Source organism: Uloborus diversus, chromosome 1 (genome assembly GCF_026930045.1).
Source record: "Uloborus diversus isolate 005 chromosome 1, Udiv.v.3.1, whole genome shotgun sequence".
NCBI lineage: Eukaryota > Metazoa > Arthropoda > Arachnida > Araneae > Uloboridae > Uloborus > Uloborus diversus.
In genome coordinates this window covers 246,981,304-247,005,477 of record NC_072731.1, presented here as the reverse complement: position 1 = coordinate 247,005,477, position 24,174 = coordinate 246,981,304, and the positions used below count along the sequence as shown (strand labels likewise).

General features: G+C 32.7%; 1 protein-coding gene across 1 annotated transcript in view; it reads right to left on the bottom strand.

Moving 5' to 3' along the window:
• Positions 1-22,871, bottom strand: part of LOC129234230 (carboxypeptidase M-like) — a 430,473-nt gene extending 407,602 nt beyond the window's left edge. The window contains exon 1 of the mRNA XM_054868165.1: positions 22,698-22,871. Within this exon, the coding sequence (XP_054724140.1) occupies positions 22,698-22,707 (10 nt within the window). The 5' untranslated portion in view covers positions 22,708-22,871. The remainder of the gene's footprint in view (positions 1-22,697) is intronic.
• Between the last annotated feature and the right edge of the window lie 1,303 nt (positions 22,872-24,174).

The window sequence follows — 24,174 nt, the reverse complement described above, 5'->3', positions numbered from 1 at the left end:
ACAACAGTGTAAATTTTCTACGAAAGCCAACTCAGGCAAATACTACGTCTTCCCTGAGCAGGAAGATACAGACATTGTTTCTAGATGTCAAATTCTGAAGACATTGAACGAAAAGAATTCGATTGCTGTGGACATTATATATTTGAGTTTTAGTTCAAAATATTTTGTTGTTGAATAAGTAAAAATAAATAAACGGTTCATTGGAAATAATTTATTTCCAACTATTGTATGTGTTTTGGTAATAATTGCTTAGTTATTGTATGTTTCTATTGCAATGACCCATTTCACCCCACTATGGGGTGGAATGGGTCAGATATTTCAATTGCAATTTTCAGATTGTCAATGGTAACAAATTTCAATGACAATCAGCTTAAAGGGAAAGAATCAGATGTAAAGAGGAAATTTAAAAAAAAGTACAAAAAAAAAGTTTATAGGTTTGCAAATGACATCATTTAAAAAAATAGACAAATCTGCCCCGTTTCACCCCACCTGACCCTACCCATTTTTGGTTTTGGCTGGACACCAAAAAACCCCAGCTGTTGAAAACACAAAGCCTGTCCTTCCAACTGTCATAACTTATATATGCAAATCTGAATTTAACTTATGCAGTAACCAAAACTATACACTGAAGCTGTCTAAATGCTGATCCTAACATTCTACTCTAGATATCAACCATTAAACCAAATACATTAAAATTGCATTAGTTAAAACAACTTCACATTTCAATTTTGAATTCTAATCGTTTTGTTGTAACAATTGTTTTCTGTCTGTTCAACTTGATTTTTGTATTCCAGAATTTGTAAATAAAGTTAAGCATTATAAGCTACCTTTTATTAAAAGTACTGTAGGATGGGATAACTTTGGAACATTTTTCAAAGTTTAACTGTTCCTATCTTTATTTTCAAAGAAAAAAGCTAAATAATCACAAATATGTCAATTGAGTATTCCTCTTACAAGATATGGCAAAAGAATAACTCTAGTTATAGTGATATTTTATTTAAAAAAATCTAAATTTGTCCTAATCTTACCCCATTGATTGGGATAACATTGGAACAGTGCTTTATCCCAATTCAAAACAGTAGGAAACATGACTTCGAACCATTGTACCATAGGTGCCTGATCTACACTAGGAACAACAAAGGAAATGAGTTTATATCAATCCTAGAATATTATATATTAAATAGATAATTAAGAACAATGCATTCTAACTAACAAGTAAAAGATTACGATATTATTTTAAACTGCTATGAAATTAAAAAAAAAAAGATAGTGTAACTAATACTATTTAAACACTTTATAAAGTTTAGTTTTTGTCAACCAAAGCCAAAATAAGGCTGTAAACTTACAGCCCTTTAACTTTGAAAATTTCTCAGTCCCATAGTAACCTTGTGAAAAGATGAAAATTTACAATGTACAGGCTGTAAAACATAAACATAGTTATTATACCTTACAACATAACCAGTTATGATTGTCAGTCATGAAACCCTATATCCCCAGAAAAGAAACTAATCAGTTTATACAGAATTTCTGATCAATAGAGACGTACCGAGCAGCACTTTGGTCGAGTAGTCGAGTACTCGGCCTTTCGCTACTCAGCCGAGTACCGAGTTCCAATTATATTTTAAGAAGAACCACGGACACACACGTGACAAATTGTGAACTCATTGGAATAGTAGTATATAGACCTCCATATAAAAAAAATAGTTTTTAAAACAAAATTCCAGCTGAAATTTAATTATGTATTATTTAAGATTTTGTTTGTGTCAATAATTTTACAAATAAGTTATTTTTTAAAGTAAAAATAAACAAATACATAAAAGGTAGGATTATCAAGTTGGAATTAAAACAAATTATATCAATCTATACTTCTAGTCAAACAAATGTAAATAATTTTTTAAAGCAAATGAAACAATGTTAAAAGTACAAATGTGCAGGAGCTCTGCAGACACATTCTTCTGCATTACAAGGAACATCTTTTTCAGTGCATAAGATGTGAGCAAATGAACGTAAAAAAATCCGACTTTTGTCGGATGTCTTTAAATCCATAAGCTCACATTTTGTGCATTATAAAAAGCATTCCTTGAAATGCCAAAACACGTGTCTACAGTGTTCCTGCACATTTGTGATTTTAACATTGTTTTATTTTTTAAGAAAGGGTATTTTTATGCTTCTTATAAATGGATTTTTGCCACTAACAAAATTATTTAATAGTATAAAAATTTCATATTTTCTGTACTTGCCTTTTTGCCCCATTTTTAATATATAAGTTTCATTAATTTTGGGGCATTAAAATATAAGATTTACTCCATTGAGGCATAACAAACTTCATTATACTCAGAATTTGAATTTGACTTGTAAATTTGAATTGTAAATGATTGCAGTATATTATTTATATGCTTGCACTTTTTTTATTAATTGTAACATCTGCTTTGAACATTATTCAATTTTTTACAACTACTCGGTATTGGCCAAGTACCTGATCAAAATTTGCTCGAGTACTGAGTACTCGGCAAATTGTGCGAGCAAGCCGAGTACCCGGTAGTTACCGAATACTTGGTACGTCTCTACTGATAAACATAGCCAAGATTAGTTGTACTACATTAAGTTATTTTTGGAATAATTCATTTTATTTTTTATTTATTTTAAGTTAATAAATATGGTTTTAAGGAAAATAAATTTAGGATTTTTGATGGAAGTGCATTTAAATTTCACATAAGACACAAATTAGATAAACTACTTAAAATTGAATGCAATATACCCCGACAGCCCGGTCATCACATACTGAGACTGTAGTTTCGTTCTTACTAGAACTCCTCAGTCAGGAATAGTGAATAACAGAGCTGGTTTCGGATGTCATCTCAATTCAGTTCCGACTTAGCCCTGGCTTAGGGGTAGTAACTTACTGCTAAATACCCATACTTTGTCTTCAACTCACAAGTGGAACCATACCATGTTGCGAACACTTGCTGGTGAATTCACTTTATCTACCAGTTTGTAGGCACTCTCAGCTTCAATTGAGATATCATCTGCCATCTGCTCAGTTATTCACCAATTCTGACTGAGGAGTTCTAAAAAGATCCAAACTGCAGTCTCAGGATGTGATCAGGCTGTTTGGTACATTACATCTTGTTCTGGGGCCTTAGCCTTGGCTTAGAGGCGGCATCTTACTGCAAAATATTTCAAATTGGCATAAAATAAAAATTAAATTTTTCAGATAAAAAAAATTAACCAGGTATTCAACTGAATATTTTTTTACTTAGTGCATCTCAATTAACATCAATAAAATATTACTGGATATTAGGGTTGGGCAATGAATCGCAAAAAACTGTTGTACATCCTACATCTTTAAATCAGATTAGAATTTTTCTCTAAACCAATTCATCAATATAGCACTGGCTACAAATCCTACCACCAATATTCAGACACCATTCCACAATCATTACCGTTTCAATATCTTAATTGTTTCAAAATTCTGTAGAAGCAGGGGCACCCAGATGGGAGGTTACTGTGACCTACAAAAATGCCCTTATTCCACAATTTTTTTCAGATGATTCATAAAATTTAACGATTACTTTTTGAACTTACCTTTTAAAAAAATAATGAAGTTTAATGTCTCTTCTCATAAGATGAATTCATACTTATAGCTTATGCAGTACAATTCAGCAAATTAAAAAAATTTCCCAACTAAAAATTTAAGTTCTGTTATCTCTGCGTGGAAGTATCATAAGCAAACAAAGACCTTCACTTTTGCCAAAACTTGCAGGAAATGCAGTTTTTTAAGCTCTTGACAGAAAAAATATTGATGAACAAAGTTTATATATATCTTATAATCATTCAACAACAAAAGAAAAAAAAACGCTTAAAGTGTAAAATAGCTACTAAGATTGCATATACATATTTTGGTGTTTTGATGAACCCCTTTTTAAATGCTAAAAGACTGCTCACATCTTTTTGCATTAGGAAAATAGATTCATTGTAATACCAGAACACCTGTAATATTTATTGCTATCTTGTCCCTATAAAACAGTTTTTTTTTTTTTTTTGGCAACTTCCTGCTAGCGTTAGAATCTGTTTGTAGTATCTGGGATAACTTATATTTTTTCATCTGGAATATATTTTGTAAAATTTAAACAAGCAGTTTACAGTGAAATCTCGTTACAACGAACTTCAAGGGACCGTAAATTTTGCTCACTGTAACGGAATTTTCGCTGCAATTGAATTAGAGCAAAGTAATGGAAATGAAATATACAGAAAATTTCCTTTGTTGAAACCGATATTTAGTTGTATTGGTATTTGTTGTGACAAGATTTCACTGTATCTTTAAAAAAAAAAACTTACATTGTGATGTATTGTGACATTGCCATGTAAGGTTGGCGATGCATCACGATGTAGAAATTTCTACATTGCTTAGTCCAACTGAATATAACAAAGTTATTGTACATCATTGCGGTAATTTTTAAGAAAATAATGTATGCAGAATTATAGAATAAATGAAAACTTACCTACAAATGTCAGGGCCCGCGCTAAAGATTCGCCACTGCGCCAAAAGTGATAAAATTGTAAATTCAACAAAAGAAGCCGATTTGCTAAAATTCTTGGCAAACGGAAAATTTTCGGAAATTTTCATAAAAAATAGAAAAAAGATTTTTCCCTCCGCCCTCAAAATTATAATTAGAAAATCTGCAAGAAAAAAAAACAACAAATTGGGATTTCCATGTCGTATGCATTGTTATTAAGTGCTTAGTAAAATGTTAGTGTATACTGCATATTTAAAATATTAGCACTTGCATTGTCTATTTTATAAAATTACTCCTTTGTTTTCCAATTGAAATTTTCTAGAAATTTTTTTAATTCACAATTAAAATTAACTAAAGTTAGGTCTTTGGCTAATGCAATTGAAATTTGACTAATTTGTTGGCTAACAATTTGAAATCCCTAGCAAGGGCCCTGTATATGATGCACGCTAGACAAGGTTTTTTTTTTTTCAACATCTTTCTTGTGCACTTTATAAAATTATTTTTTAATCTTGTTATGGTGTTTTTTACTTGCACCAAATCAGTGCACCATCAAGCCTGGTACTATTATCTGACAGCACATTGCACCCAGGTAAAAAAAAAGTGACAGAATACAAAAATGTTCAATTCCTACAAAGCAACAATTAAAAACCTAATGAATATATTGCATTATTAGTACCCACAATTACTAGATAATATTCCTAATGTTTCAGCTCTGAGCCTAATGCTTTTGCTTTTAAAAACCAGAATTTTCACCTTCAAGTTATGGAGTTGTTCTTTGAGCACTATTTCGTGACATCTTGGGATACAATGCTGTAAGATCATGCCTATGTGATTGAGCCACTTTCTGCTTCGACAAAGCCCTGCAGTCTGTCATCATGTTAATATGACCGTTTGATAGTAACAGTAAAACTCCGATATAACTCCACTGTCAAATCCCATCTTTTAGTAACGTTATATCGATTTTGGTAATATATCGAAATATAAAGTGTAAGATTACAAATAATGTTAAGAAATGTGATAAAATTAAAGCACGATTTTACCTCTTTAAGTTAAAAAAATTAATAGATTTCAGGCTCCAACATTAATTAGTTTATCTAAACTACCTGTTTTCTGGTCCAAAATATTAATATTTTTTAGTTTCAGTTTGACTTTTTTTTTTTTTTTTTTTTGCTCAAAATAGATAGCTCTGTTCTTTTCTAATGCAAGAAGGCTGTTCAACATTTTTCTATCAGTCGCATATTCCTTAAAGAATTTTGTTAGTTTCTAAATGTGACGTTCGTTTTACAGTTTCTGACTTAAAATTCCCTTCTACATTCTCAAGTTCTCCTTCAGATGAATCGGAATCGCTAACTTAATAATTTCCTCGAGAGCCATATTTTCAAAAGTTGAAACTGATTTTTCGGCATCAATGTATTCATTTACTGTGGAAGATTTTGCAAAACAATCTATATGTTGATGTTATTCTGAATCTCTCATTTCAACATTACTCTGCACTGTTTTTTTCACCTTCAACTAAATCTACATATCTCCAGCTATTGACAAGTTTCTGGTGTAATTTCATCCCATAAACCCAGTTAGCTAAAAGCGTTGTAAAGGTTGTGTAAAATTTAAGCCCTGGTGTAAAAAATGCAGGCACATGTTAACGAAGCCCCACTTTCCTGTTTAACCACTGATAGTGTTTTTCGGTAGAGAGTAGACCACAAGTTTATTGCAAACGAGCTCTCCACAAAGCGTTTTTGCCTGGAAACATTTTGGTGTACTCTACTTTTGAATAACCGGGGTGGGAGTGCTTATTACACTATAGATACAGAAGGGAATAAACAGTATTTGTAATTAAATAATTGTCAACTTACTGTAAACATCAGAAAATTTTTTGAAAAAGCATTTTTTTGGAGCATGGTATTGGTCTGCGTCATAACAAGCGACACAATTATGGTGGTATAATAGGATTGGTGCTTTAAAGGGTGGGCCTTAAGTCAGGGTTTAACTGTAAATTCAAGACTGCTTCCTCAATCAGGATCCTTCCACAATTTTGGTCAGTGGGGATACAAAAAATATCAGTTGCTCCGTTGCCAGAGCAAAGCATGTTTTTCTATTTGCCACAACCTACCAAATTTGAATTTTAAACCTATGCAGCAGCTAAGAGGTGTTTCACATCATTATTTATAGTGAAGCATGTTAGTCAAGATTTAATTTACTACACAAGCCTTAAATTTTAGTCTTAAAACTTTTTTGATGAGAAGTAAACAAATCTTCAGAAATTTCAACTTCATTCGTTCAAGGAGAAGCAGCGTTTCAAACCAATAGGATCGTTCGCAAGGCAGAAAATTTTCTTAAAACATCTCTGACTGTACAACGACCCAAATAGTTTGAAACAAAATAAAAATGCATGCAATTTAGCTTTCGAAACAATTGACAGCATGAAATCACGTGGGTAAATATCTCAAAGTCAAAAAATGTTTCACCTTAAATTCAGCACATATGTATATCAGCACACGCGATGTAGATTCATTAAAACGAAAAAAAGTCAAAGATATTTACAGAATTGTGAGCGAAACTATATAATTTTCTCATCGTTCAAAAGAATAGCGAGCGAAACAAAATAATCATACGTGAAATAAATATAAGAACAAAAAAAACTTAACGAAGTAACGGTGCAGTTTCACTTCATTGACTTGTAAACAAGCATGGAACAGCGGTTACAGGGTTACAAGCTCCTTTTAGTAAAATCGAGTCGTCAGAAGAAGGCATCTACTACTGTAATCACGAAGAATAAATTTGAAAAATAAACGTAATAATACAAAATGCGTGAAAATGACTTTTATCATTTCATGAACGCCGCCATTAAAATCATAAATATCATGTGACAGATCACGTGACAGTTGGGCACCCTTTTTAAAGGAGCCAAAAGAACCGCAAGGACATCTCCAAGCCTCCGTTTTCACCCGTATGCACCTTGCTTTCACCCCAGGGTGCCAAAGGACCTTTCAACGGCTCCTGTAGTTCTAACAGTGTAGAGACCCCGAATTTCAAAGTGACTTTTTAAACGTACAGAACTACCGTTTTGCAATGCCCTTAGCACCTATAGTTTTGCAAGTTAGTACAAATTAGTTTAAAACCCGGGAAAGGGATGCTTTTCGTTCCAAAAGGAACTTGTAACGTGTTTTTAATCGGATTCTTTCGAATTGACGATTAAAATCTTTTCGAATCAAATAAGATTGCGAAGCAATTTTCGGGGGTTGGTGAGTGCCAACGAGCAAGGGGTGGAGCCCCCTAGTTTTGCAAACAAAAAAGAAACAAGCAATGGCAACCGTAAACTTCACGCAGTTTGGTAAAACTTCAATCAAGACTTGTTGCCAAGTTCAAGATGCAAAAAAAAAAAAAAAAAAAAAATAGAAACTTGCTTGGAAAAAACGACATTACTTCCCGGTCCCCCTGATAATCTTTATGCTACATTTTCTGAAACATTTTTAAGTAACAATGCTCTCTTCCATTTAGTACTTAACGCAAAGAAGTCGATCTGAGCACCAAATGGCATTAATGCGTACGAAACTGAAAATTATTACAACTGGATTCATCCCCAACAAATGTTAATCAACGGCTCTCCAAGCAGATAATTTCAATTTAATTGCTCTCGCAGAACGTGTGTGGCAAGTACTTCATCTTCAAGTTTGATTTATGAATCTTTGTTCTCGTCGCAATATTCAAGAATTGCAGTCAGAGGTGCCGCTGATTTATTCAAAATCAAATCGTGGCGGGAAACCGCCAAAATGCTCATATTTGGAATTATAATTAATTCATTTGAAGAATGATTGTTGCAATAATGATTCTTTCCCGTCATTCTGAACTAGCTTTATGATAAATGAAATAGCGTGATGATCAGCCATTTCAAATTTTACCGAGAAACTTTCAGAGCAGGGGTTCTCAACCTTGTTCAACTCAAGAACCGTTATGTGTTATTAACTATGCGTACCTCCAACAAGAAGATTTTATTTTTATTAAAATGTTAGTGATATTTCAACTATTAAACTGCCATTCCTAATAGGCAATTTATCGCAAAATAAGGAAAAATCTTATTTAAAGAAAATAAAATCTCTTTTTAATGGATATTTTAGTTCAATACGGAAATGCTGAGCTTGGTTCTGTTTACAATGTTCATCAGTGTTTGGCTCCATCATGGTCAAAGCAACAAACCAATCAACCATTGCCGAATCTAGGAACAAGCCGAGGTCCCTTCCTCTGGCGGCAAATTCCCCATTTCTATGTTATTTAATTTTTTTTTATTGAAACTCTGTGGAAAAACTTGAAAGAAAATGGTTTCATGATTTGCCCCGGTTAGGAAAAATCGGAAATCTGGCACTATTTTCAACCTAAATCTTATACCCATACTTGCTCTTGAGGCAAGTTAAACTCAAACAGTGTGACATCACACCTTTTTTATACAAGAATATGCTTACAAAAAACAACGTGTCATGTGACCGAGAGGGGAAAAGGTATGGTGAAGTGTGAAACTTTCTTACAAGGGGGGGGGGACAAAAATGTTGAAAAAAAAAGATCTTATTCGAGTAGCTGCACCACAAAGCTGTTAAAATTGAACCAAGTTGACTCAACTAGTTTCCTCGTGTTTACAACGAACGCTTGGCGACGTTCTTCAGTAGATTCAACTCATCAGGAAGAGAATGGCAGCAGCACTTGGGCCTGTAGTGCCTGACAAGTTGACTGTCGAGTGAAGGATGCCAGGCGATTCCTTCCCTTTTCTACCTGTTAATACTTCCTAATAACTGTCCGTTGTAAGTTGATTCAATAAAGTTTACTCATGTAAAGGGAAGGCCTTAATTTTTGCGGTTTTCGTCAGCCCGTCTGAATCGGGAAAATTTAATCCATGCGAAAACGACAGATTTTTCAACTTTCGGTTCTATTCCTGCTAATTTTGCTAAACTTTCAGCTCGAGAAATCACCGGTACCTTCATTTTCGCAAGAATGGGGTCGTTTCCAAAATTTTAGAAGTATTTTTTTCTGAAAGAGCACGCTTAAAAACATATGATCTGATCATTTTTTAAATAATTTGTTTACGTTTAATATTTTTAAAAAATTGCTTAAATCGGAGCGCTTTCATTGTTAACGACTTCTGCCGATGACATCACAAATGATGAAATGCCATTCAGTGTTGCCATTCACAGTGCAAAATATTTAATTCGCATTTTTACTCACGTGTATTGGCAACGATAGGGTTGCTAGCAAGCGTAGAGCGCAATTTTAGTTTGCTGCTTTATTATCGTAACGTGGTAACGTAGTAGAAAGATGCGGCAAAGTGCATCATTTGTGACGTCATTAAGACCACGTTTTGTTTGAAAAATCGGACATTTTAAAAAAATTTATTTAAAAAAGCTGTTGCGGAAAAATGAAAGTATTTTCTAGGTCCATGTTTTTTTTTTTTTTTTTCATTCTATCCATTTCAATAACTAAAAGTAGTACTTTTGACTGAAGGAAACCACCCCATTACGGCTCACGAAAACAAGTGCTTTTCCAGTTCATTGAAATTTAATTGACATATAACGTTCACGATGGATAAATACATGGTGAAACATGCAAAAAAAGTAAAAAACCATAGCTTGTTATTTTACAAAAATAGTACGTAATAATAATAATCTATGAAAGACGAAGACCTGCTTATTCGTACGCATTAAATTTCTATGCTTTAAATTGCTTAGAAAATTTTCAACTAAATTTTTATCACATGGCTTTTTTCTTCCCAAAATCTCTGGTGATTTATAATAGTTTTCATACAAAGCAGGAAGAGGTCGGTTCCGTAGGGAAAAAATTATAAACACAAATAAATCAAACTTTGAATAATGATGCAACTTACTTCAAAATAAAGGTATCAATAACTTATGCTGTCAGAAAGATCAATAGTGTATAAGGCGAGGAAAAATATTTTAAACATTTTTTTACATTTATAGAAAATTTAATTACGGGATTAATTTAGCATGCCTTACACAATATGCTTTTAAATCGCATGTTTCAGAAGAAAATTTAGAAATAGAGTTCTTTTTTTTTTTTTGGAACACAAAAAGAAGTTTTTGGTGCGTAAATAATAATATGGAGTTACAAAATGCATACAGTTCGTAACGATAAAATAAAATGCACTCAAGATAAAATACTAGATTCTTATACTAGTAGAAAATCATTAAAAATATTTTAATTTATTTGTAGAGTATAAGGTTTCAATTATTTTTTATTTATTACACTTTTTAACTGAGTATTAATTCAGCATGTTTTATATGTTAAGTTTTCAATGTTAAAATTCTTAAGATAGTGAAGAGATTTAAAGTCATTTACCTTTTAAAACAGCTTGAAGTTATATTTTTGAAAACGAAATAGAATCTTATTTTTAAGGTAGAAAAAAAAGAGGGAGTTATACTTTGTTTTAGTGAAGAAAAAGTAAAATAAAAGTTTTAGATAAATATAACAACAAACAAGGAGACAAAAACAGTGCGTAAAAACTGCAAATAAATTAACGAAAAAAATTATGTATTACATTATAGGGTCACCAAGGTGGTCCTCCCACCCCTTCTTACAAGTTATGAAACGTCATGCGTTGAGAATTGATTACCTTTTTATACCATTTTAAAGAAAATTTATTGAAATTAAGAAATGCAAAATAAAAATTGTCTATAAGCGAAAAGATAACGCGCTCCATTGCTAGAGCTTGAGCAGAATTACAAGCAAATACATAGGGGCCTCAGTGGCCGAGCGGTCTGAGGACTGCTTGACATTGGCACACTTGAGGAGGTGGGTTCGACTCCCACCCTCGCTCCGGTTGTACTTTCCCTTCTTTGTGATGTAAATTCTTTCATGTGTTGTTTATGTGTGTAATAAAATATATCATACATAAGGGAGGCAAAGCATTCAGATTGTAGTCCTCGTCAAAATAAACCTGTGCAATTAAGCACCGAAAGAAAGAAAAAGGAAAAGCAAGTATATACATTTCGTTTTATGGCATCGAGAGATTGCAGTTTCACCCTTAATTGGGATCTTCAGTCGTAAATAGCCATAACAGAGACAGAGATAGAAATCTTGTCATAGCTGTTGAGATTAACTTTACATTGGTAGCTAAAAATATTAAACAGATCACTGAATGATCCACAAACCTAATGCACCTTCACCAGTAATGTGAAGGCGAAATCTGGGTAATACGCTGAGGGTGTACGCATCATAGCCGTAAGAAAATAAAACGATAAGCAAATATCAAACATATGATTTACGGCAACCAGAGACTGCAGTTTTTCCTTTTTGGGATGCTCAGCCTCTAGATATCGTAACGAGCTGTTTGATATTAATATAACCACTTATAATCATTCGCAATTCACCGTGTCATATGAAAAGTACAGGTAGTACACAGCTCATAAATAGGAAGAAAAAAAAGCATACTAATTTAAATCGTTAGTTTCAGTATTTTTTTCTCCACTATTTATTTCGAGATTGTTTTTCTTACTCTTTTTTTAAATTGTTTTTTCCACCAAAACGCACTTCTAAACATCAATTAATCTCATCCATTTGAAATGAAAAAAAAAAAAACATTATTCATGAAAATGATTAAAATTTTATTCAAAAACTCATTAACATTTCATCCACTTTCTTTTACTAATCACATTTCAATGTTTATTTTTCCAGAAAATTTTGACCGTAGATTCTAATGCACCTTAAAATGAGATTCATTAAGAATTTAATTTGCCATTTTTCATAACGATGAATGCTAAAACTTTTTTTTGCATAGATAACCAGTAATATGTCGGAGCTTTTTATTTATTAAATTATCAACAACGCATTAAAACTAATCAATATTCATATTCCCTGCGATTTTCTATTAAAAAATATATGTTACTAAATTAGTAATTTATAAATTAATTAATCAAACCGAACTAAATGCATGACAAAATATATTTTACAGAACTGTATGAGCGCGTAATGCTACTCGTAGAAACGCACAAACGCATTAAGAATGCAAATTAAAAATCTTTCTGCCTTCTGTTTAATGCATTTGAGTTGTTTCGTTCATAACATTTCTAAGTAACATTCTTTGAATTCCCACGTTAATTACTTCCCGTACAGTATTCGGCTGAAATTATCTTTCAGTAGAAGACCACACTGTTCCAAACGGACGACAGTGGAAATTAGTAGGATATATTAGTATGAATAGTGCTTGTGTCGATGTTATGCAGGTTAAAATTTGCAATGAAAGACTTTTTTTTTTTTTGCAGTTTATGGAAAAAATTTCATTTAACTGTAGGGGAATGAGGGTCAAAGTGAAATAGCGGGGCAAAGTGAAATGGTGAAATATTCTCTGCTTTTAGCGCCATCTATCTGATAGTATTTTAACTACGTATAAATACATTTAGTCGATTACAGTCCAGAAAAAGTTGCCTCTGAAAATCAAGGAATATGATAGTATCAGCAATTTTTAAAAATTGACACTCATACTGTAATATTTTGCTGTAAGCTAAATATTTTTTGTTATTATAAAATGATACAGTTCATTTTATTAACATTTCAAATATAAATTAAGGCCTACTTTATTTATATTTATTACTACTATATTTATTCAGTTAATATTAAGAGCAAGTTAATTTTAGAAGCAGGCTGACTAAATAGTTGATATTTTTGATTTTGCTAAAATTTTCGGGATATGTTATTTGAGTAAAATTATTAGGCACGTTGGTTTTTTTCTTCCTATTTTTCACAAAAAAAAAATTTCTTAAAGTTCTTAAAGAGACAAAATGAACCCCAAATCTTGGTTTTGGGGACATCTTTTGAAATCTTCGCTCTAGACCCCCTATTTGTGCTCAAAAAGTGAACTTTAATCCCTCATTCCGATAATGACCTCCAAAATCAAAAGCTGGATCCGCCATTACTCTGTGTGTCAGAAAATAAATAAAGCGGCAGAAAAATCAATTGCAAAATGAAATTTAGGTCAGAAAATTAAGAGCACCATCCACCTAGAAAACAAAATGAAAGATAGAACATGAATGTTTGACACAACTATACATGCCAAAGTTCTCAGTTTCTTCTTCTCCATATTGATGTATTTTAATTTAAAACCTGGACTCGTTTGGTATTTTGAACTCCCAACAACACAATTGGTTTTACTTTGGATGAACAATGTAATATATCTTGACACACGATTTGAAATTACAACAGCTGCATATTCTTATTCTGCATTTACCGCAATATTCGAACAAAGCTTACAATCAGAAAAAAAAGGAGTGGGGATTTTTATTTGACTTTTTTTTTTTTTTTTTTTTTTTTTGATTAGAAGAATATTTGAGGACGAAGATGTAAGATTTTTGAAAAAGAAGGGGGGAAAGTTATTTTGTATTATTTTCAAATAGACAAAGCACAAAATAAAAAGAGTCAGTTCTGAAATTGATTGATTAGAAAAGCCTTCGTTCTGTTGCAAGGGTTTTGTCGTTTCGGTCGGTGGGCGAATTCTTTTTGGTAACATTTATTTTTATAGAAATTGCGAGCTCACTTTAAAGTTATGGGGAATTTTTAAATGTTGCCACAAAAAATCTCCAACATCGACTAGAATGCACTTAAAAATGCACGAGTCTTGGACCAAAGCCGAAATATTCAATTAGATTTGAACATAGATTAAATTTTCAGTTAATATTATCCACATTTTATTGACTAGTTCATAGTATTAGTAATGTGCGCTGATTCAAAGACTCATATGTATCTAATTTTAATCCTTTCCTTATCCATATTAATTCCATTCGGCATTTTCTTTTTTTTTTTACGATTGTTTATTACTTTCATTTGACTGTTTTGATGTGCTATTTTCCCACCAGCACCCTCTGCAGCATCACCGTCGACCGGCTCCTCACGATACTGCTCCTACAGCGAAAGCAGTCTCCAGGTTGCATCCATATCCTACACACATGCGCATACATAACTACACACACGCACACACACAAACACGCAAACACATACACCTACACACACATACAACTACCCACACATTCGAACCTGCACACAGACACAAACACATATGCCTACTCACACATCCCCCCCCCCACACACATTCATACATACAACTACCCAAGCACTTATGCCTGCACACAGACACAAACACATGCCTACACACACATACCCCTACACACACATAACCCGTACACACAAACACATACCCCCACACACAAACACACACGCCTACATACACACACTCGTGATTGCGAAAAACATAATTTGAATTCAAGATGTCAAAATTCAATTTTTTTTTTTTTTTTTTTTTTTTTTTTTTAAGGAATTGCGAATTGCTCTAACTTGACGTTATGGATTTTCCTTTGATTTTATTTTTCCATGTTTGTAATGCAAATTCCTCTGGTCCACGGGCCTCCGCGAGCATGTCCCTCCTCTTGGGTGGTGGCCTCCATGCCCCCGGATTCGACTTTATTTTTCCCTGACCCTCTCGACTTTTAACAATCCTCTTTAGACACATAACACATTCGTTTGAATTTTGACATATTTAATCGCAATTATGATTGCAATAGTAATCGTCTGTAGAAAGAAGAAACCCAAACGAGTAGGGTCCAATCGTAAATCGTGATTGCGAAAAACATAATTTGAACTCAAGATAATGAAAATTCAAAATAATGCCAGGGGCTGGATAATCTGTTCTAGATGTTGGATATTGTGACATTGATTTTTCGTTTTGGTTCTTCTGATAAAAAGAAACAACTTTTTCGTTTAAAGTTTAAAAACAAGTCGTTTGCTCTGCATATGCGAGAATTTACAGGTACGGAGATCCTATTAAAAAGACTTTACTGTTAATAGTAGCATTTCATCTAGTTATGTATGACAGAAATATTGGCAAACCGAAACTTTTTTTTTTAAATAAATGTTACTAGAATAGAAGAAAAATCTTTAAATTTTGAAGCATTTGGAATTTTTAACAAAAATGACAAATCAGCAAACAGAACAGCAAGCATGTTTTCGATTTCATTTCAGGAAAAGATTCATAATTTCTGGTACGCTGTTTTTGTGAGGCTTGCGTTTTCTTCACTTGGAAACATCATCGACATTCGAGGCAGTGAGAAGCAAAGGGGGGTAAATGCCAAAATTAAAAACTTATGAGATAAACACAACAAACAATGGGGCTGTTTCCTTCAGTCAAAAGTAGTCCTTTTCGTCACTGAAATTGATAGAATAAGCAAAAAAAAAATAAATAAATAAATAACATGGACCCAGAAAATACTTTCATTTTCCCAACAGTTATTTTTTTTTAATTATTTCTTTTAATGTCCGATTTTTCAAACTAGGCGTGGTCTTGATAACGTCACAAATGATGCAATTTGGCGCATCTTTCTACCACGTTTCCACGTTATGATAATCAAGAAGCGAATTAAAATTGCGCTCTACGCTTGCTATCAACCATATCGTTGCCAATACACGTGAGTAAAAATGCGAATTAAATATTTTGCTCTGTGAATGGCAACAATGAATGGCATTTCATCATTTGTGATGTCATCGGACAGAAGCGTAAACAATAAAAGCGCAACGATTTATGTAATTTTTTTAAATATTAAATTTAAACATATCATTTTAAAAAATGGTCAAATCCTATGATTTTAAGCATGTTCTTTCAGAAAAAAATACTTTTAAAATTTTGGAAACGACCCCATTAGAGTGTCTCTTCTGCTTAAGGACAAGAGATGGTTTAGTAGCTCTGGTGGGTGCTGATTTATAAAAATAAAAAATCAATAAAGGCCTACCTAGAATCTGAACTTTGAACGAGTTTGACTCGAAACTTTAAAAAGTCCACCTACATATCTTTGCTTCTAACTGCCATGTTTTCAATTGTGCTGGAGATAAATAATCATGACAACGACGGCTGATAGCAGAAAATGATAGAACCTGTACAAATTTAACGCAGTTTTTAAATATTAAAAAATTGATGAAGCACTATATTACTTATACCCCCGCAGTAAAATCAGTTCCATCAGCTCTTTTTTGCTTTTAACGTCTGTAATATTTCATTATTATGTTTTCTCATGCTTGAGATAAATATTTACTCTGCTAATTGAAGATGTATTTAAATTATGCTAAAACGGTGCATTTCAAATTAAACAGTTTGAATCATAAAACACTTCCTTAGTTTTTGCACACACTCCTAGATTTTAATAATTACTAACGAGTAGGTTCAAATTACCTACAATAATTAGCAGGTGACGACTTTCAATTCAAAGTTTGAATAAAGTAAAAGAATTGTAATTACCTGGATAAACTAATTAGGAAGCTATGACTGACAGGAATCGTCCGGAGAGTATTGAGAACAGATTAAAAATCATACATTAGCTCCATATTCTTAAACAGAAGGAAATTCCTTAGTAAATTATATTCGAATTCCAGAAAACGTTTCGTCACACATCATTTGAAAAGCTTCGGCTACCAATAAAAAACAAACATTTCCATTTATGTTAAGGCTCATATTGAAATTAATAAGGGAAAAATATGAAAAATTAAAATTAGTTTCGCATGGATTAGTCGTAATTAAGGAAGGTACATTTTTTGTAGAAAGAAATTTATCGATAATATTCTATAAACTGTTTTCTAATTTTGAAATTGAAAAAGAAATAGAGTTCCTAGTATCCCTCCCAAAACGGTATCTCCAAAACAGGAGAGGATAAATCAAAAATAACATAACTACACAAACAACCAAAAAGGGAGAAAGTAATTAAACTCAAGTTGCAGCAAAAATTAAATCACTGCAACAAAACTTTAATTAAGTGCGAAATTGCAACGCATTCATTAGCGTTATTTATCATAAAATAAAGAGATTCAAATTAAGATTTAATGCTCGAGAAATTTAAACATAGTAAAGGATTATAAAACTGGTCCAGAGCAGATTTCACCCTCTCGTAATTAGCTTGAGCATTTTATTTTTCACTTTTCTTTGGAAAACTATTGATTAGGTTCTGAAAGATAAAGTTGCATAAGTTAATAATCATAACTGCATGATTCCGACAAAAAAAAATGTTTTCGTTATCTTAAACTTACGTATGCGGCAGCTGTAGTTGTCATAAATTCAAAGATATGTTCACTATTCTGTGATATAAAATGCTCAAATATTCCAAATGCACAAAAACCCGGAGTTAGAGGTCGTCCATAAATGAGGCAGTGAGAAGCAAAGGGATGTAAGTGATGTTTTTCAAGTTTTGAGTAAAATGTGTTTAAAGATATTATCCTAAAAAGCTTTCATTGGATGGTTTTACTAAATGATGCTGTGTTATAGCACCTATCAGGGTTGCATATAAACAACCTTTACTTTGTTAGAGATCATGTAAGAAATTTGTAGACTGCTGATTGGCTACCACGTAAAAATGTCATTACGTAAACACGTCATCCATCTCCTTCATACACTCTAATTGTTTCATTTGGAAACAAGATCTTCTAGACATTATTTGAAGTGGAGAGGGAGGGTGTAAACACATTCAAAGGTGAATTCAGAACTTTTGAATAACGAAATGTATTTACAAGCGTTGGAATGGGAGGGAGGGGGATAAGATCGACGCATTTGCGTCGACTGGCCAATCAGAAATGTCAAAACTATTGCAAGGTCCCTAGCTGAGTAAAGGTTGTTTATATGCATCAGGGTTACTAGTACTATCTCTTGCCCCAAGACAGAGGAGAGGTTCACCTACCATTTGTACTGGTTATAGCCAAATTTTTAATTTTGCCACCTGCATCCCTCTGCTTTTCACTGCATCAAATGATCTCAAGCTTTGAAGGATGAGGAGATTCGTGAAATTGAGTACATTACAATGGGAGAGAATGTGTAACAAGAAGTATGACGTCACACATCTTTTTCATAAAAATATGCTTATGAAAAATACTGTGACATGTGACAAGGGGGAGTGAGAGGGAGTTTGATACTTGGACAAAATGGGGGAAAGGGGTGAGTTGAAGAAAGTACGACACTACTTATATATGGACAACCCCTCATTCTCTACACAAAAAAGATAGTGTGCATTAAAGGAATGTTGTCGGGGAAAAAAATTATCAAACATTGCTCCTATTTACAAATTTAGAAAAAAAAATACAACTTTAAATTCCAAAAAAAAAAAACTTGGCCTTCATTATTTAGTATAGGAACACAAATAACGTAATTACAAAGCAAAATGTCGTTTAATAGTAGCAAAAATTTTCATTCCTTTCCTCCACGTGAATTGTTTCCTTTTTAAAACGAAGTTATTTTATTGAAGTTTCTTGGATAATTTCCTTGACTCTGTTTTGGTTTAGGTTTCTATGCTGCAAATATTTTGTTTTGACTTATTTTATTGCCTGCTTCGATGTTATTCGACCTCGCAGTTTCTGTTTTAATCCTTTAAGAACCATGGGACACATATAATGGGACTGCGGGACATAAATTATGTTTTCCGCACATTATTTGAGATATCAAAATTTTAATAGTAGCAAAAATAATTGATTATATTGTGAAAGAAAAACACATAGTGACTTATTTCTAAAAACGTCTAAGGAAAAGATTGCATTCAGACTGGCATGCTTCTAATTTTATTCAAGCCTGACTTTTAATTGAAGATTAAATGTAAGTAATAATAATACCTCTCCAACTATTTTTGAGAGGAAGAATAGAGTAATCTCATACAATTGAGCTTCTCTAATGGGCCATATAGCCATACACGTTCCATCCATTTCAAACAAAAAAAAGTCTAAACCCATGGATGGGTGTTATTTAAGTCGTCATTCAACAGCTTTATGGACAAAAAGAATTCCATCCTCAACTTCAAAGCTTATGGTCTTTAAAGGCTTAAGTTAATTTGTAGACTGAGGTTTTTTTTTTTTTTTTGCGGAGAAAATTCTTTCTTTGGTTTTATTTTTGTTCGGCGATCCCAAAGTAATGAATGAATTTAAAAAATCGTGTAAAATGAAGCATCAAGCAAACCTTGGACAAGCTAAAGTTAAATTAAGAAATTTGTAACGTTCATTGAATAAAATGAAACAATAAACCATGCATTTAATTTTAAAAAATCTTTTGTAGTAATTAATGTAAAAATTGGAACGATTATTCACAGCTCCAAAATTTGGATAAGCCACGTTGCGGAGATTTAAGAAACTATTCAAGGAGGTAAAGCATTTCACTTCTGCAAGGACAAGACATATCTCATTGGACGGATGTTAGAGGATTGAACCAGAGATTGAACTTAGTCTTACATCTTTAAGTAGCCATTGGCCAGAGATTGCAGTGCCTCCTATCGATTATTTGAATTGCGAATACCAATTAACATGAAACAAGAAATAAATTTAAAAAAATAAGTCAATTTCTATGTAGGTCAACAAAAAAATATTTAAAGAAATTAAATTTATTTAATAAATTAAGTTTGAAAAAAGTAGAGGAATAAAAAGTATATTAACAATTGAAAAATTAATATACATAGGGAGATTTTGAACTAATAGTAGGAATTGAAATAAATCATAAAAAGGCCCATATCCTATTTCATTCAGTAATTACCAATTAAGTAGTGCATAGTTTTAGTTGTGATCTATATTCTATCAGCTATTCATGAAAACCATGGGTCGCGGTCTAGCTCCGAAATTTTTCGCTTGTCGGTATGTAGGAATTAAGTGCTTTAAATTACTGGTAACGAAGAGCTCAAAATTAGAGCATGTTTGGCGAGAGTTGAAACCTGTTGTGTTCCTATGCGAGAGTTGAAACCAATTAATGTTCCTTCTATTGCGATTGCGAGTAATGCTAATTTTATATCTCGAGTAGCATATGATCGACAACTTGGTAATAATATACCAAAGTCCTCACTAATGCACACCATGTGTATCATTTAAAAACTTGTATAAAATACCTCAGCCAGCAGTAGCATTTAAGAACTTAGTAATTCGAAGTCTTATTCTAGATTCAGTAGTTGATAAAATACGCTTCAATAGTTATCATATTCGCGACTGTGAAAGTTTAAAAGGTTCGAATTTTAAGTGATAGGCTTACGGTTGAACTAACCGCTTGGTCTAGCGCAATTGATTTACGCAAAATTCATTTAAGCATTAAATCAGAAATTTGGGACTAAAACATGCGATTTTGATTTTTTTTATTACTATGAGTTTTTTTTATAAGCTAAATTTTGCTCTAGCTTAACCTGATTATCTTTTCATCTTTTCAGGTTCTAATTGACATGTTTATTCCCAGCTTTATGCGATTTATAGTTAAATTTACGAAACCGTTGCTCAACAATTGAGCTAAGAATAACAGAATATCCAAAACTTATCGGTAAATGTGTCTCACTTTTACGCTAACCCATTGAAAATTTCCCTTCGCTATCTTACCCAAAATTATTTTGCCTACGGGAGCCTGCTTCATTAGTATCTTGACGCACCCACAAATATGCAATCGGAGGTGGATTTCTACATTTTGGGGGTCCCTTGGTCTAGTGTAAACTTTTTTTCATGTACAGTTTTGATCCCTTTCGAGGTCCTTATGGCGTGGGGATCCCTTGCAATTGCGACAAAGTAAATCCGCCACTGTGTGTAATCCATACTAGACTCGTCAAAAGGGTATAAAACAAAACGTTCTGAAACATTTGGAGGCCCCCAAGCATATACTTCTTTTCATATGTCAGTGGACTTAACATTTGAAACGAATGTTCAGACAGTCAAGAGTTGAATTATTTTACAACACAATTAATTCAAAATCACGACCCGTAGATATCTATATGACGGAAAGTGCATCGTTTTCATATACAATTTAATCCCAAAAATAAATATATAAAAAGTGTTCAGCTTTTCTCCCCGATGAAAATGTTATAAATTTATATCAATCATTTCGTTACGATCACGAACTCTCAATAAGACATTAACTTCTGTTTGAATTTAAAAAAAATTTCATCAGCAAACCGAATATCGCGTGATTCTAATATCTAGGGGGAGAAACATTAAAACACTGCAGTTAGGTAAACTAAATAAACGATTCTTTTAGAAGCTTAATTCAAGATTTTAGAAGCTAGAATTAATAATTCAAGCTCTTTTTACTTTTGGAAAGAAATAAATTTAAGAACGTGTTACATAATGAAAAGAAAAAAAATAACAAATGTTGTACCTTCATTCAATTATTTCAAAATTTTAAAGGAATTCCCTGTTTCACAGAAATGTAGAATCCTTCATTTCCTTTTTCCAGTCAAAATTTTTGTCAAGTCCCACATTCTTTTAGTGCTGAATATTTCAATTATGATACGAGTTTCTTGTTCAATTTTGTGCTCCTCTAAAGCTCTAGACTTATTCAATACAATTTTAACGTAACTTACCGGCACAGATCAACTTTGTGTGATCATTTATGTGTTACTATATAATTTTTTTTTCTTTCATAAACTTTAACTGGGAGTTCTTATGTCGGTTCAATAATATTGGTTTTTACTAGCTCCAACTTAGAATTTCGTTAACTCATCCACGTGATCATTTTTATATCATTAAATATTTGTTTCTGCTAGCTCAAAGTTCGAGTTTTGGCAGTCTTTTAACTTCAACACTTTTAGAAATCACTATGAACTATTTGTCTCAAAAACCCCAATGGAAAAAAAAGAAAAATCACGCTGTTGCTTGAAAATCATTCAAACCACTACTAAACAAGTATTACTTTTGAAACACCATACCACATGAAAATTAAAAGTCTAAAAACATTAATTGATAGCTTCGTAATACACGTTAGCAAAATACAACTTGGAAGAGTTTTTATGGACTTTTAATCAATTAATCGAGCATGTTATCTAATTGCAAGATAAAATCAAACTTTAAAGGGCAAAACAACGATATTGTAACATTTGCTCAAATTAAAGGGCAAAAATCAAACATGAAAAGGCAAAACAACGATAACGTAACATTTGCTGAAATTAAAGTCATACACGGTATTCTCCTGGTAAAAGTGATCATAGTAAAAAAGAATATGTTCATAGATTAAACGATACTCTCCACTTTATTTCAAACTTATTATTTTTTTGAATACTTTATAAAAAGTAATGCATATAAATTAATTTGAAAAACCAAGCGACATGTTTCTGTATAATAATTGTCAAAGCAACATTTCTAGAAAATAACTTCTTTGTTGACATCAAACTGCATCATTTAAATAAACATTTGACATTAATTTCTTGAAATAATGCTCACCTTTGGCCATTATCTGCTCCTTTTAATGTTCTTCTCGGCAAAAGCAAGAAAATCACTCAGAAGTCAACCCTCGGGAATAAGAAAAACGGAGAAAAAATAATTGAAAAATCCAGGAAAAAACGTTTAAAAACTTGACGGCTCCGGTAACTTTTTCCCGATGAAAATCACTGGAGAAATTTCTCACTGGGCCACGCGTTGCTCAGCGCTTGCCGAATGAAAGATACACACAAGTTACCGCTCACAGCTGACAGCGCGCACGCTGCGCCATCTGGCGAGACGATCCTGCTGTTAAGGTGACATTGCAGGCAGAAGCAAACTCTGAGGAAAGAGAGGATTTTTTTTTTTCCTCTTCCGAAATATTAAAGACAGCGCTAGAGGGTGTACGTAAAGCGACTCAGCTTTTGTTGCTCCTTTGGGGTGGTACACATACATACACGTTTGATAGAACTAATAGTAATATCCGTTCACTCGTTATCGAAAAGAGATTATTTCAACGGAAAATTGCTTCTTGTGTTTTTCTTCTGTCACACGCTGCAGAGACTTTTACTAGTCTTGCATTAAGAATTGATTGCACGTGGTGCACTTTTCTATTCATATTGCTTTTTGTTGAAAATTCGTGGATTGTCATCTTACAAGTAATTATTTCGCTGGTCGGTAATTTCATAAATCTGAAAATGTTTTTACATAAATAGGTTTAAAAATTAAACATCATCAAAGTTGACGAGAAATTGATCAGTAAAGGATAGAGTCCACATTATGACTTCACGCGTGGGCGGCGTGTGACAAGAGGGAGGGAGTGGGTAACAATAAGTGTGCCATCACACATTTTTAAGAAAAAATATAGTTATAAAATATAGACATGTGACAAAAAAAAGTAAAGATGAGGGAGAGTAGTCAAATATGTTGAAAAAGATTGTATCGTAATTTATAAACAGCCTCTAACTCTATCCAACACCAATTAAAAATTACTTAAAAGACAAGTTTTTTAAGCTTAAGTAAAAGCAGAAGTTCTCATTACTTTTTAAAAGCAGTTTTTTAAACAAAATTGCAGTTTCTATTGGAAAATCTTACTTGATTAGAGGGTTCACAAAAGAAATGCAATGAACCGGCTTATTGCCGGGAGTAGAGATTTTTCATAGCGCCCTTTTACATTGCAAACTGCAGTTAATGAATGCCACCTTCGAAAAAACCCGCAATGCATCCGGTAAGGAGTAGGTCCAAAATTCAACCTGCAATAATCCGCTTGTTTTCCTTTTTTGGGGAATTTCTTATAGCAGTTTTGAAGTACCTGCATTTTGCCGACTTTTTGGTAATCAACACAATGTGTAAAAAAAAAAGTCCCTCTTTCACAAAATATCCTGTAGGAAACTGGGACTCCATAAAGTTCTCTAGTAACGCTACGGAAGAAGAAGATGTATCACTTTTAGAAAAGTTTATGGATTCCAAATTTTCTAAAGATTTTATAGTAAACGGGGTA